The sequence below is a fragment of the Panthera tigris genome, chromosome D2, assembly GCF_018350195.1.
Source record: "Panthera tigris isolate Pti1 chromosome D2, P.tigris_Pti1_mat1.1, whole genome shotgun sequence".
Taxonomy (NCBI): domain Eukaryota; kingdom Metazoa; phylum Chordata; class Mammalia; order Carnivora; family Felidae; genus Panthera; species Panthera tigris.
The window spans coordinates 10,916,775-10,931,824 of record NC_056670.1 but is presented as its reverse complement, the minus strand read 5'-3'; the positions used below and the strand labels follow the sequence as shown (position 1 = coordinate 10,931,824).

The 15,050-nt window shown below is 45.2% G+C and overlaps 1 protein-coding gene across 1 annotated transcript in view; it reads left to right on the top strand.

Moving 5' to 3' along the window:
* Nucleotides 1–15,050, top strand: part of RYR2 (ryanodine receptor 2) — a 753,483-nt gene that overhangs the window by 702,532 nt on the left and 35,901 nt on the right. The window contains exons 88-91 of the mRNA XM_042960054.1: nucleotides 7,333–7,437; nucleotides 9,877–9,958; nucleotides 12,510–13,807; nucleotides 14,540–14,607. Of these exons, the coding sequence (XP_042815988.1) occupies nucleotides 7,333–7,437; nucleotides 9,877–9,958; nucleotides 12,510–13,807; nucleotides 14,540–14,607 (1,553 nt within the window). The remainder of the gene's footprint in view (nucleotides 1–7,332; nucleotides 7,438–9,876; nucleotides 9,959–12,509; nucleotides 13,808–14,539; nucleotides 14,608–15,050) is intronic.

Below are 15,050 nucleotides of genomic sequence, written 5' to 3'. Positions count from 1 at the left end.
CTGAGGTTTTAGCTTGTTCTTTCATTTGGAATATATTCCTCTGTTTCTTCATTTTTCTTGATTGCGTTGGTTTCTGTGCATCAGGTGAAACAGCCATCCCTCCTAGTCTTGAAGGAATGGCCCCCTCTTAGGAGATGAACTTTATCGTTCAACCTTACAAGGCTAGCTCTTGGTTGTGTCTCAAACCATTTTAATTGTCCAAGCAGTCTATTTTGTCTGAATAACTTATAGTAGTTGAGGGTGTGCAAGACCAGTCAGTGTCCCAAAGGGGAAGATCTTAGCCCCTGGAGTCAGGCTGATTGGAAGCTAGACCCTCAGGCAGCAGCTTTAAAAAAAATGCAAATATATACAGTCCTATGGGATTATAAACAAACCCTGCTGGCCCCACAGCAAGGCAATCTGGGAGCAAGGCAGTTGTAAAACTCGGGGTACCAGATGAGTGTACGTGTTCCTTTCTGGGAGATGCCAGTGAGCTGTAGTGAGGCAGAGGGCGGGGGACACAATGATGGCATCCCTCAGCCTGTGTTCCCTGAGAATAGCTTCATGGCCCCTAGATGCGTGCGAAACCTGAAGCATGCACCTAAGGTGAAAGCTCCAGGACTAGCAAGTAGGCGTTTTTCACAGAAGGACTGGAGGTATGTTTCTCTCCACTCTCTGCAGTACTTGGGGGTCATAGCCTGGCCAGAACTGTTTCCCCACTTACTACGGTCCCAGGGGACCCAGGAACATAAGCCACCCTGCTCCCCAGAGCCTAGTAATCCAGGGGTGTCCCGTGGGAAGCAGGTCACACAAACCAGGTACCCCACATAGAAATTAGGGTGTGAGGCATATATAAGATCTCCCCTCTGGGAGACGCTGGTGCCCTGGAATGTGGCAGAAGGAGAATGTGAAGGTAATGCCCGCTTTTCGAGGTCTCTGGAGGGATTTACCGTCAGTCTTTAGTTTGTTAATGGGAAGCCTGCCCCCTCAGGCTGCAGCTGTGCTGAGAAGCTGATAGACCTCTTTCACAGAAGGACTGAGCTCCTGGGTCTGTCCCAGCTTGCTGTGGCGGCTTCTAAGAACTCTTACATCATTGGTGACAGTCCCGTGGACTGCGAGCTTAAGCCTCACTGGCCGCCAGAGCCAGGCAATGTAGACTCGTTCCCTGCCGGCAGCCACAAAAATCAGGGCACCAGAGAAGACCATAAGCTTCTTTAGGTAAGATGCCAGTCTGCTGGATGGAGCGAGGGAGAGGGACAGCACAAAGTGTGTGTTCACTGGCCGTCCTTCCCAGAGAGGAGCTCCATAGGCCCCTGTCCGTGCGCCACACCAGAAACCTGCCCCCAGGCCCCAACACCTGCACAAACGCGCAAGCCTCTTTCTCAGAAAGACGGATGGAGTGCTTGGCTGGCTCAGTCAGTTGTGCGTCTGACTGTTGCTTGCAGCTCAGGCCATGATCTCCGCTTGCATGGATCGGAGCCCTGGGTCAGGCTCTGCGCTGAGAGTGTGGAGCCGGCTTGGGATTCTCTCTCCCTCCCCCTCTCTCTCTGCCTGCTCCCTGCTCACACACTCTCTCAAAATAAATAAATAAACATTGAAAAAAAAAAATAAAAGAAAGACCAGGGGTGTATTTCTATCTGCTGTCCGTGCGGTACCCTAGGAGTGACGGGGGCTGGTCTGCTAAGAACCGCCCGTCCGATTGCTACAGTCTCAGGGGACCCAGGCTCACAAGTCTACCGGTTGTGTGCAGAAGCTCCCTTCTGGAGGTACTGCTGCTCCCAAGCACAGCAAAGGAAAAACCCACAGGCCTCAGTGGCCGGAGTGAGGCGGAGGGGGAGTGTAAATATGGCACACGCCAAAAAAAAAAAAAAAAAAGAAAAGAAAAGAAAAGAAAAAGAGGAGAAGGAGAAGAAGAAGAAAGATGGAGCCGACTGGCTTTAGTCAAGCACTGGGACAGCATGGAAGGGAGAGCCCACAAACTGGAGAACAGAGATGGTGCCTGCTGGCATTAGTGAGACAGCGGAAAAACAGGAAGACGGCACCCAGCAGCCTCCACCCCTGGAGAATGTCCCGGCGGGCCCCTGCCCCTCAGACCCACGCTTTAAAATCAGGAAATGGCGTCTCTGTCACATGAAGTCTGGATGCCTTACAAAGGGCACCTTCTGCGCTGGGCGCTGGGGTGGGTGAGTCGACACAAGGGCACTTTATGAGCCTGTCTTTCCTTAAGTTCACCACAGCCCCATAGGTCTGGCGGGCGGGAAGCCCATTGGTCTTAAAAGCCAGATGTTTGTGGGGCTCGTTTCTCAGGTATTGGTCCTAATTGGGCTGCCCCACGTGGGGTACAATCGCTTTGTTCCTCAGGGAGAACCTCCAGGGTTTGAGATTTCTTCCAGTTGTTGGGTGTCCTACCTGGAGTGGAGTTTGTGACGAGATCTCTCAGACTTTCCTGCCTCCTACCACGTGCTTTCTTTTCCGTTTTTAAATTTTTAAAATTTGTTTTAATGTTTTAATTTTATTTTTGAGAGGGAGAGAGAGAGAGTGTGTGTGAGTGGGGGAGGGACAGAGCGAGAGGGAGACACAGAACCTGAAGCAGGCTCCAGGCTCTGAGCTGTCAGTACAGAGCCCGACACAGGGCTCGAACTCATAGACCGCGAGATCATGACCTGAACCGAAGTCGGACGCTCAACCGACTGAGCCACCCAGGCGCCCCCTCTTATGTCACCATCTTGAACTGGAACCCCAAACTTCATTCTAATTTGTTCATGTCACAGAGAACATTCTATGTGAGCATTTCAGAGATAAAGTAGCTTGGTTTATTATGGCTTGTTCATTTTTTAATTTCTTGTTACTCCTGGTTTACGTGGCATTTTTATATAATTTAATCATTTCTGAATTATATGTTTTAGTAAAAGTTATTTTGTAATACTTTTAGATATACAGAAAAGTTGCAAAGAAAAAGTGGAGAGTGGGGTGCCTGGGCGGCTCAGTTGGTGAAGCGTTCAACTCTTGATCTCTGCTCAGGTCATGATTTCACAGTTCATGGGATCGATCCCCGTGTCTGGCTCTGCACTGACAGGGCAGACCCTGCCTGGTATTCTCTCTCTCTCTCTCTCTCTCTCTCTCTCTCTCTGCCCCTCCCCTGGTCGCACCCTCTCTCAAAAATAAATACATAAGTAAACATCAAAAAACAAAAATAGAGTCTGCACGTAAGATTCACCTGCCTCTCCCTAACATTGACATTTTATATAACTATGACACGTTTATCAAAAACAAGAAATTGAAATCACAGTCTTCTGAACTAAATTATAGACTTTATACTGACTTTATCCATTTTTCCATGCATGTCCTTTTTCTGTTCCAGGAGCCAGTCCAAGCCACCCCATTGAATTTAATGAAATATATTTTGAAGAAGCTTGCATTCGCATCATATTTATGACTGTTATTAATACTGGGAATAAAAGCTCATCACTAGCTTCGTGCTTATTTTGGACTCCCTTTTAGATTACACTATTGTATACTGCTTTTGATTCAGATTTTTGCTAACTATAGAGAATTATATAAGAGGGAGATCCAAAACCAATGAAGTCAAAGTAATCATCTATAGGATTTCATTGCAGTTTTAATAAAGGGGAAAGAATAAGAATTGCTTGAATAAGAGGACATTACATTGTCTAAGTTCCTAAATTAGGACCACAAAGTGGTGAGAGAAGAGAAAGTTTTATTTGTTATTGCCAGAAGAAATTCAATCTGCAAGTAAGACCATCTTGCCCCTGGCAGTCAGCAAAGGTTTTATATGATGCAGACACCGGGTAGATGTGAGAAATAAGACAGTTACATGGCGGGGTGCCTGGATGGCTCAGTGGGTTAAGCATGTGACTTCAGCTCAGGTCGTGATCTTGTGGTATGTGGGTTCGAGCCCCGTGTCGGGCTCTGTGCTGACAGCTTGGAGCCTGGAGCCTGCTTCAGATGCTGTGTCTCTCTCTCTACCCCTCCTCTGTTTTCACTCTGTCTCTCTCTGTCTCTCAAAAATGAATAAATGTTAAAAAAAATTTTTTTTAAAAAGAAGGTTACACAGTAAGGGAGGTACAGGTTCCATCCAGATCAGTTATCATTTCTCGGAAGTGCAAGAGTAAAGGTTGAGCAGGTTCCAGAAGTTCATTAAGTTTTGTTTGTTTCGGCTTTCGAAGGAAAGATGGGTACCTTGGCCTTCAGTCTCCAGCTCTGTCGCATCAGGGTTGTAAAACCAAGTCTTGGTCACCTAGAGCTTGCAGAAGATCTTAGTCCTGTGTCATTTATAAAGATTAAAATAGTAAATACCACATGGAGAAAGTGTCCTGTGGCTTGAGGAAACATCCAGGCTGTTTTCTTGGAAATGGCATTTTAGGGCTCACGTAGTGGCCCCCTGCCCCTTGCACCCTCCCAGGTTTTTGCACCACGAGACATGATGCAGACACCGACTTGAGCCCCGGTGGAATCCTGAAGACCCGTCGCCTTGAACCCAGAGTTATAACAGCCAGGACTGAAATACACTGTAAAAGCATTATAGCCTGGTCCCTGAATTTATTTATTTGTTATTTTTTTAAAGTTTATTTATTTATTCTGAGAGAGAGAAAGAGCAAAAGAGGGGCAGAGAGAGAGAGGGAGAGAGAGAATCCCAAGCAGACTCCGTACTGTCAGCGCAGAGCCTGATGCAGGGCTCGAACTTGTGAACCGTGAGATCATGACCTGAGCTGAAGCCAAGTCAGATGCTTAACCAGCCGATCCACCCAGGCACCCCTGGTCCCTGAATTTATTAACATGCAGGTGAAAATAACCGGAGTCCTCCTCACCACCGTCTCGCACTTAGTTCTCTGGGCCATTTCTTTACCACTCTTTCAATGGGTCTTGTGCACTGGCCGCTCTCAGGTAAGTACAACTCCTTCAGTCACTTTGTCACAGTAATAGCGCTGTGGCACACTCAACTCTTACCCTATTTGAAACCTCCCCTCGCCATCAGGCTGGAAATCCCTCCCATCTGACAGAGGGTGGAGTACAAGGGGTGCGATCTGGGATTTTCTACTGTCTTCCGCAGGATTCCTCTCTTCCTTCCTTCCCTCCTTCTCTTCACTCTGGCATCCTCAGGGTCAGAACTGCGCAAGAGGAAGAAGGGAAGGAGTGGCGGGGGGGGGTGCGGGGGGAGGTCTTCCTTCCTCCTTGATTCAGGAGTGCACAGTGGAGCATGCCCTGTGGCATCTCGTGTTCGTTAGTGGGCTCAGCCCGCTGACTGCTTCCAGCACCTGGACACGCCTGTTTGCCCACCCAGCTTCAAATTACTCCCCAGACCCTGTGCGTCCGGTGGCCTCTGTCTGTCTGCCTTGGAATCACATCACTCTTCCAGACAGTCTTGTTGGACAAGATTCCAGTCTCGTTGGACGGACGGGATCTCTTCCTCCTTAGTAGCCCATATGAGAAAGACAAAACTTTTTTTTTTTGGTCACTTTGTGCCTTTCACATTTTTTTATAAGTTTATTTATTTATTTTGAGAGAGAGGGGGAGAAAAAGCAAGCATGTGAGTCAGGGACGGGCAGAGAGAGAGAATCCCAAACAGGCTCTGTGCTGTCAGAGCAGAAATCAAGAGTCGGATGCTTCACCGACTGAGCCACCCAGGTGCCCCTGTGCCTTTCACACTTTCTGATACCCTGCTTCCGGAGACAGACACCAGGCACGCCGGGTGGCTCTCTTAACGGCTCCTGGCTCGCGGGGTGTGTCTGCCCTTGCAACACAGCAGAGGTGGAAGGGGGAGACACCCAGCGCGCAGAGAGCTCTCCCAAGTCTCTCCCTTTTCAACTTCGTCCCCTTTATATCCTTAGGGTCGAAAGGTCTATTTAGTCTCCTCGTTTGCATGAACTTCGTCTAGCCGCTTGCTTTGGAAATGTGGAGGTACCTGGCACTTACTGTCTTTTACTGTCAGTTTTAGGAGAGAAGAGACGCTGACACAGGACAGAGTTCCGTGTCAACATCTCATCAGCATCTGCATTGTGCGCATCTCCCCTGGTCACTTGTTTCTAGAGTGAAATCTGAAACATGTTTTAATGTTCTCTCAAATTGAAACTCATTATGAGTCATTGGTCAAAAGGAGCGAATGAATTGAAAGTTAAGAAATGTGTGTGTGTGTGTGTGTGTATATATATACATGTATGTATACATGTGTGTGTATATATGTGTATATATACATACACACACACACACACACACACATATATATATATGTATATATACACACACACACATTTTTTAAAAAAATAAAATCCCTGGGGGCACCTGGGTGGCCCAGTCAGTTCAGCGTCCGACTTCAGCTCACGTCATGATCTCACAGTTTGTGAGTTTGAGGCCCGAGTTGAGCTCTACACTGACAGCTCAGAGCCTGGAGCCTGCTTCAGATTCTGTGTTTCCCTCTCTCTCTGCCCCTCCCCTGCTTGAGTTCTGTCTCTCTGTCTCTGGAAAATAAATAAATAAATAAATAAATAAATAAATAAATAAATGTGAAAAAAATTTTTAAGAAATAGACAAAATCCCTGTTATTTATTTCCCTGGTTGATGTAGGTATGTTTGCAAAACTTGGTGATTGTAGAATCTTTCTTTGGAAATAAAAATAGAAACTGTCTCCATTCAAGCTTTGTGCCTGCTACAACACGTGCCCCCTAGTATCCCATGAAGATCACTTCCGAAGTATGAGCTAAGACAGCAAAGTTAGGCTCCACTTGCCCTGGATTCCGGGTTGGCGAATGTAATGATCAACTAATAATCTTTTAAAATCTCAGTGGTTGTGCAATTGGTAAAATAGCCATACACTTACGAAAGCATTGAAGAGGAGTTTTCCTCAATGGGGATGCTTTGTCCAGGTTACTATTTAGCGATAAGAAATAATTGCCTCTTATCTGAAGCTGAATCGCAGACCCTTTTCACACCAGGTAGTAAGTCTGATTGCTTTCATCTAATAACCCAAAGACCTGGACCTTACCCTCTTCCTCTAAGTCAAAGAAACTAAAAGCCAGACAAAAATGAAAGAATTCATCATTCTTTTTTTTTTTTTGTCTCTATTTTATTGTGCATGCAGAAACAGAACATGAATGTCTTTGAGGAACTGTCTTTGGATTTATTACACTAAACATCTCAAAGGAGAATATACTTACCCCCTGAGGGTACTCTGCCATTATCACCACTGTCGATCTTTCATTTGGGTTCCTATTTTTCCAGATACCATGTTGGTGATATGTAAACGCTAAGTTAATTTCGTTCCTCCCTATTGTTGTAAAGTTGATTTGGCAGTTCGGTTACCTGGGGATGATCACTGTGTGTCTGTCTCCGGTCCAGGGTCCTTGCACTGGGAATCAGCAGAGCTTGGCCCACAGCAGGCTATGGGACGCAGTTGTGGGCTTCCTTCACGTATTCGCCCACATGCAGATGAAGCTGTCTCAGGTAAACTCTCTTCCCCATCCCAACGCGCAAGGGACGGTAGTCATCTGTATACTCAACCTGCTTTCCTTTGTTTGAATATGATCTTTCTTAGGTCACTTCTTTATATACCTTTCACTCCATATTTTAAAAAAAAGTTTTCAATAGAATAATTTTATGTAAGCTGAAAATATATGGGAGCCATTATTCAAATTTGAGAACAAAAGATATTAAGGAGTTGACTATAATGGAGAAATAGAATCGTTCCCAAACACTGTCTATTTTACAATCCTTCATAGACCCACTTCTTGGTGATTACTCACTAGAATTTTCCTCCTTCCTCCAGGTAATTGAAAAAGGATTTGTAATCTGCAAATCCCTGGTGAAAGAGAGACAGTTTCCTTGCTGAGTCATTAACAAGCAGCTGTTCTCAACAGATGACGTTCATTCATTAACAGGACATTTAACTTCATGAAAGTCAAAGAGAAAAAGTATCTGAGGACAAGCACATAAAGAATAGACAGATTGTCCACCTGTGTTTTAATGTTAACTTGGGAGTGCATATTGAAAATATCAGCATATTATTTCCTCACTACTGTATCTATTTCATTCGAAGCTAAGAGATACACGAATGGAAAAATTCTCGATATAAATCTTGAGTAAATGTGTCCCTTTGATAGGGTGAACTTTGATGATCTGTCCTGAGATCTGATGTACCTGTCTGGGTGTGGGTGTTCGCAGGTGTCAGGGGGAGGAAAGAATGATGGAGTTAAGACCAGAAGACATTCGTGTGTCCTGTTAGTGTGTGCCAGCTCCCTTTCCTCCAGTGAAGTGAGGACACTTGGGCTTGCCCCCCGCCCCCCTCCACCGCGGCCTATAAGCAGGAGCGTATTGTCAAAGAGCAACAAAGCCAGGCACTGGTTGAAGCAATGAGGGCAGGTTTTAATCAGAAATAACTATCGCAGTAGGGAAAAGAGTCCAGCGTGAACTGAGCTCCACTTGGATTTGTATGGAGGTGACTGGGTATTCTTAAGGGAGAATGAGGGAGTAGGCAGAAGGTCAGTAGAGGCTGTAAGGGAGAAATTACAAAGGGTTGATCGGTACAGACGCGATGGGGCCAGCTTGTCTGCAGGCTGGCAGTTGCCCTCACACAGATACTGGGAGAGGAGACCCTGCCCCCGGGTGTCAGCTGGCACAGACAGGAGTTTTTTTTGGCAGCCTTGAGTTTTTCCAGGCAGGCCATCTAAGGTGGGCTAGGGTCATGCTAGGGATGCGGCCTTGAGCCAGCTAACCCCTATTAGGGTTTTGTTCAGGTCTTCAAAGCTCAAGTTTGGAGTCTAGTTGGGAAGAGGATTCAGAGAAGCTTGGCTAGAGTTTTGTCAACAGCTGGTTATTGGTGACTTCCCCATATATAAGGGAATAACGTGATTCTTTCATCTAATCACTTTAGTAAGTAAAGGAAACCAGCAGGAACCAAATTTATACACTCAGAAGAGAGTTCTCGTTCTGGTGTATTTCCATCACTTTATTAACGTCTGGTGCTACCTAGTAGTTGTTCAGTTTGTAGACCTAGTCAAGGGGACACTATGTAGAAGGAAATAACCTTATGTAGAGCAAAATCTAAATGATCAAAACGATACCTTGTATAATCTTTTACAAGGAAACAAGGCATAGTTTAAAAGTAAAATTTGATGACCCATAATGTTGTAATGTCAACATAAGTATGTTCTGTGTTGTTTGGACACAGCATACCTTTGTAAAAGAATTTTCCGTGGTGAAAAATCAAAGGCAAACATAAACAAAGGAAAAACCCGGAAAACCTTAACCAGAGAAATATCAAGGAGTTTACTAAAATTGGTAAATAAGATACATTATACATTATTCCTGTAGGTGGTACTTGAGTACATTTTTGTTAGATTTATATAAAATAAATTTATGTCCCTATCACTGTTAGGCGTGTTTCTCCAGAATAAGTTAATTTTTATAAAACATATAGCATTTCTGTGTAATAAGTTAGGAGGAAAGAAAGACGAGTACAGCCTTCAAGTAAATGAAACCTGTCTAATGCCCAGAGGCGCCTGAGTCTTCCCTGGCCCTGGAGAACCCGCTGCTGCTTTCGTCCTTCTGTGCCCATGTTAGACTCGTTTGTTGTCCTCACACATACTTTAATAAAATGAGATAGAATCAGTAGTAAGTACTAATTCTGAACTATATCCGTTTACAATTTTACAATTTACAGTTGTATCTGTTTACAATACGCTGCATATTTATGCTTGACCTTTCTTTAGTTCTACACTTCTGAAAAGTGTTTACAATTGGCAAAGCACTTCTTTTTGTGAGAACAAGTACAGTGTTCTTGCTACATAGTCTTCTCATATTATCTAAAATGCAATGTACACATTATGTATTATATGCCATGTATTATATGTTATATGTTAATATAACATATATTAATATTTTCAGGATTCCAGTCAAATCGAGCTATTAAAAGAATTAATGGATCTTCAGAAGGATATGGTGGTCATGTTGCTGTCCATGCTAGAAGGTAGTTTTGATTTACATTTTCAAGTTCCCATTAGCCTTCGATTTCAAGGATCAGTATGTGCTTGCTTATGGAGTCAGCGTACTGCAAAGCATAAAATATCAACGCTCAGATGTGACGGATACCTTGGATTTATTGCTGGCTTTATTACTGTTTTCTCAAGGTTATTTTTTAAGAGATATCTTGCATATCTCAGCTTCTATAGCTGGGAGATGAAACCAGTGGTAACTTACAGGGACACTTGTCATTTCCTAGTGGTATCCTAAAGAACACGCTCTCCAGACATAGTATATATGAAGACGTTATTTGTTTTGTCCATTGGTTTGTAATCATTGGGCATTACAGGCATGTGGATAAAGCCCGACAGTATAAACCACTGCCTTGAGCTGGCTGCATGGTGACTCCCGTGGGTCCTTCATGGCCTATAAGAGAAGAAGAGAGGACACCATCCCCCACGGTGGCTGCTGGCGGCAGTCCTGTTCTCCCACGGCATGCCTGTATCAGCTCTCGTTCTCTTCTCTCTTTCCAACTTGTCTTGCTTTCCTGCCCCATGTCTCTTCTGGGTCAGGCAGTAAACGTGGTGCTCGAGAGCTTGCGTTCAAGTCCCCGCTTTCCCGCTTGCTGGCAGTGTGACCCTTGCTAGCACTGGTTCCGTCTCCGTTTTCAAGTTCCTTCCTCTGTGACACGGGGGTACCAAGAGACCGATGGGCAAAATTGGTGAAATCACGTGAAAATGACCAAACCCACCTAAAACACGTTTGCTGTTGCTACCTCCCCTTTCTTCTTGAACCCCTCCTAATTTTTCTCTCCCTGTTTCTTAGTCCACTGTGCTTTGCATAACTGCACTTTGATTAACTGAGGCAGGAGGTGTGCCTTGTGCTAGGACTTCAAAGATGCCACATTTGCAGAAACGCTTACGTGCCAGCCACTGTATGCCCTCTGAGCACAGGACTCTTTTACCATGACTTCATATCACATTTTAGTCTAGAAAATAGTAACGACACTCATAACTGCAGGAGCAGCTGTGACTGCATCCGTGACAACTTAAAATCACCATTATAATAAACTTTAAAAAATTTTGTTAATGTTTATTTTTGAAGCAGAGAAAGACGCACAGAATGTGAGCAGGGGAGGGGGAGAGAGAGGGGGACACAGAATCCGAAGCAGGCTCCAGGCTCTGAGCTGTCAGCACAGAGCCCAACATGGGGCTTGAACCCATTAACTGTGAGGCCATGACCTGAACCGAAGTCAGGTGCTTAACCGACTGATCCACCCAGATGCCCCAAATTCACCCACTTTAATATACCAGCTGCTCATTTAATCCTAATACCAAGGTTATGGCTTTGGTAGTATTACCACTGTTTGGCAGATGAGGAAACCAAGGCACAGAGAGGCTAAGAAATCTGCCCACATTGCTCAGCTTGGAGATGAGCCTGGATTCCAACCTAACGGTGTGGTTCCTGAGCCCACGTTCTCGACCACGGTGTTTATTGCTGCGCAAAAAGACCTCACCACGTGTCTTTTTTCTGATGTCTGTCTTTATGCTACATAGCACATTCTGTTCAATGGATAAAAGCTTTCTGTGACTCTGTAATTTAGGATAATATCTAATTTTCTCACGCTTATCAATGATCTTCCATTTTCCTACAATAAATATTCTCGACCATGAAGAAATGCCGGGAGATGCTTTACATTGTAAATCAGAAAGAGCATATAATTTGCTTTCAGAGGATCACGTTGATGTCCTGGCACTCACCCTCAATAATCATGTCACAACGGGCACATTCATTTAGCCTTGCTAAACCTCAGTTTCCTCAATAGTAAAATCAGAATTAATAAAAAGTATCTGCCGGGGCGCCTGGGTGGCTTGGTTGGTTAAGCATCCGACTTCAGCTCAGGTCACGATCTCGCGGTCCGTGAGTTCGAGCCCCGCATCGGGCTCTGTGCTGACCGCTCAGAGCCTGGAGCCTGTTTCAGATTCTGTGTCTCCCTCTCTCTCTGCCCCTCCCCTGTTCATGCTCTGTCTCTCTCTGTCTCAAAAATAAATAAACGTTAAAAAAAATTTTTTTTTAAATAAAAAAAAAAAAGTATCTGCCTCACAAACATATGAACATTAAATCACATATTTTCTATGAATAGTGATTCTTCGGTCCTAAAATGCTGTCCAAATGCTCATTTTTATTATTAACATGAAACTGGACTTCAGTTTCTGGCTTTAGGATATAAATGTTTCCCCCATTTTCTCTATCCTAAAATATATTGCCTCCTCGATCAATTTGAGGGGAAAAAAACCCAGCTTTTTTTCAAATCTTGATTTACTCCCGTTAGTCTGACTACTTTGTAAATATGGTTTTGACGTGTTTATGTAATCACTCTTTTAAAGTAGGGTTTACAAATAACTATCCATCGTTTCCTGAGACTTCATGTGGTAGATGATAACCAAGGAGGCGTCCTTGATTCAGATGTCATTTGAGGCTTCTATGGTCATTTCCTGTCCAGACACTGGTTTTATCAGTAATGTTCATTCTGAACACGTGCCATTCTTTACCACCAGGTAATGTTGTCAATGGAACCATTGGCAAACAGATGGTCGATATGCTTGTGGAGTCTTCCAACAACGTGGAGATGATTCTCAAGTTTTTTGACATGTTCTTAAAACTAAAGGATTTGACCTCTTCTGACACATTTAAAGAATACGACCCTGACGGCAAGGGAGTCATTTCCAAGAGGGACTTCCATAAAGCGATGGAGAGCCATAAACACTACACGCAATCAGAAACCGAGTTTCTTCTGTCCTGTGCAGAGACGGATGAAAACGAAACCCTGGACTATGAAGAGTTTGTCAAAAGGTTTCACGAGCCCGCAAAGGACATCGGCTTCAACGTGGCCGTTCTTCTGACCAACCTTTCGGAGCACATGCCCAATGACACGCGACTGCAGACTTTCCTGGAGTTGGCAGAGAGCGTGCTGAATTACTTCCAGCCCTTTCTGGGCCGCATCGAGATCATGGGAAGTGCCAAACGCATCGAGAGGGTGTATTTTGAAATCAGTGAGTCCAGCCGAACCCAGTGGGAGAAGCCCCAGGTCAAGGAGTCCAAAAGGCAGTTCATATTTGACGTGGTCAACGAAGGGGGAGAAAAGGAGAAAATGGAACTTTTTGTCAACTTCTGTGAGGACACCATATTCGAAATGCAGCTGGCAGCGCAGATCTCAGAGTCGGATTTGAATGAGAGGTCAGCGAATAAAGAAGAGAGTGAGAAGGAGAAGCCAGAAGAGCAGGGGCCCAGAATGGGTTTCTTTTCCATCGTGACGGTCAAGTCGGCCCTGTTTGCTCTCAGGTATAATATCTTGACCCTCATGAGAATGCTCAGCCTGAAGAGCCTGAAGAAACAGATGAAAAAGGTGAAGAAGATGACGATGAAGGATATGGTCACGGCCGCCTTTTCGTCCTACTGGAGTATTTTCATGAGCCTCCTGCACTTTGTGGCCAGCGTTTCCAGAGGCTTCTTCCGCATCATTTGCAGCCTGCTGCTTGGCGGGAGCCTAGTAGAAGGAGCAAAAAAGATCCGAGTGGCAGAGCTCTTAGCCAACATGCCAGACCCCACTCAGGATGAGGTGAGAGGGGATGGAGAAGAGGGGGACAGGAGGCCCATGGAGGCCGCCCTGCCCTCGGAAGATCTGACAGACCTGAAGGAACTGACAGAGGAAAGCGACCTTCTTTCGGACATATTTGGCTTGGATCTGAAGAGAGAAGGAGGACAGTACAAACTTATTCCTCATAATCCAAACGCAGGCCTCAGCGATCTAATGAGCAACCCGGTCCCTATCCCTGACGTGCAAGAAAAATTTCAGGTAATCGACTCTCTGGACTTCTCTAGGCATGATCAATGAAGTCTACATCAGTTTTCGTGCTAGTGCCAGAGTGGTGGTAAATACGTGAGTTGGGTTTCCAAAGGGAAATGGCTCTTGGTAGGCAAAGCTTGCCTTATGATGATACTTGGCAAATTACTGAATTATCTTAAACTGTTAGGGCGTAAGCTCAAGTCCTCACCCTAGTGACAGGAGTCAGCTGGGCAGTCATTCCATCCACAGATATTTTATGAGTCTTTACCAGGTGCCTAATGCCGCTGGGTATCATAGGACATTAAAGGAGATAGAGGATGTGGTCATTGCTTTCAAATTGCCTGAAAGAGTTTATTAGGAAGATATAACCAACAGTCATGAAGGAACTAGGAAATTATGAAGTGTTAAATGGTGCGGGCACTAGATAGTAGAGGTCGTGTATGTTGACAAAACGGAAACATCACTTTGGTTTGGAGTAGCTCAGTGCAACTTAAGAGGGGGCACTTAAGTTTGCCTTGAAGGGTGAGTAAGGATCGAGTAGGTGGATGTGGGAGGTGTGAGTGAAGAAGAAGGGGCGAGAGTTTAGACCAGAATGAAGGGCGTGCCTGGCACCTTCATCTCCGTGAAGGCAAGAGGGTATCCTTGGTAGGTTGTGATTTGTCACGGGGTCACGGGGTTCCCTTAACTCACTCAGAGGTGATGTGTAACCCCGATTTCCTTCTCCCCCTTGGCCCATTCAAGGAACAGAAGGTGAAAGAGGAAGAAAAGGAGGAGAAAGAAGAAAGCAAATCTGAACCTGAAAAGGCCGAGTATGTGTAATTTCTGTATATGTGCCTTTGTTTCAGTAAGTCTGATTTACCTGCACTCTCCCTCTCTTTGGGGGACACAGTCTGTCTTGCTCCCTGATGAAGTCTGCCATTCTTGAGGTGAAGCTCTGGGGGGAGGACCCCCCCCCCCCAGCTGCCACTCCATTTCTTCCTCCTTGTTCCATGAGGATTCTGTTTGTGCATTTCCCTTTCAGCGGAAATGGCTCCAGTGATTCCATGGGATGCTCTCCTCAAGGTCACTCAGTGCTGCAGTTCTGTGCTCAGAATCAGGCAGGACTTCTGTCCTTATGAGCCAGGGAGGAGACAAGCGTTCTGAATGCCATTGCCCAAATCCCAGGAGTGACCATCCCCCCAAAGCGTAGCCCCAGAGCCACATGCACAGTGGCGAGTTTGTTAGAAACAAAGATCCACAGGGATTCTGATTC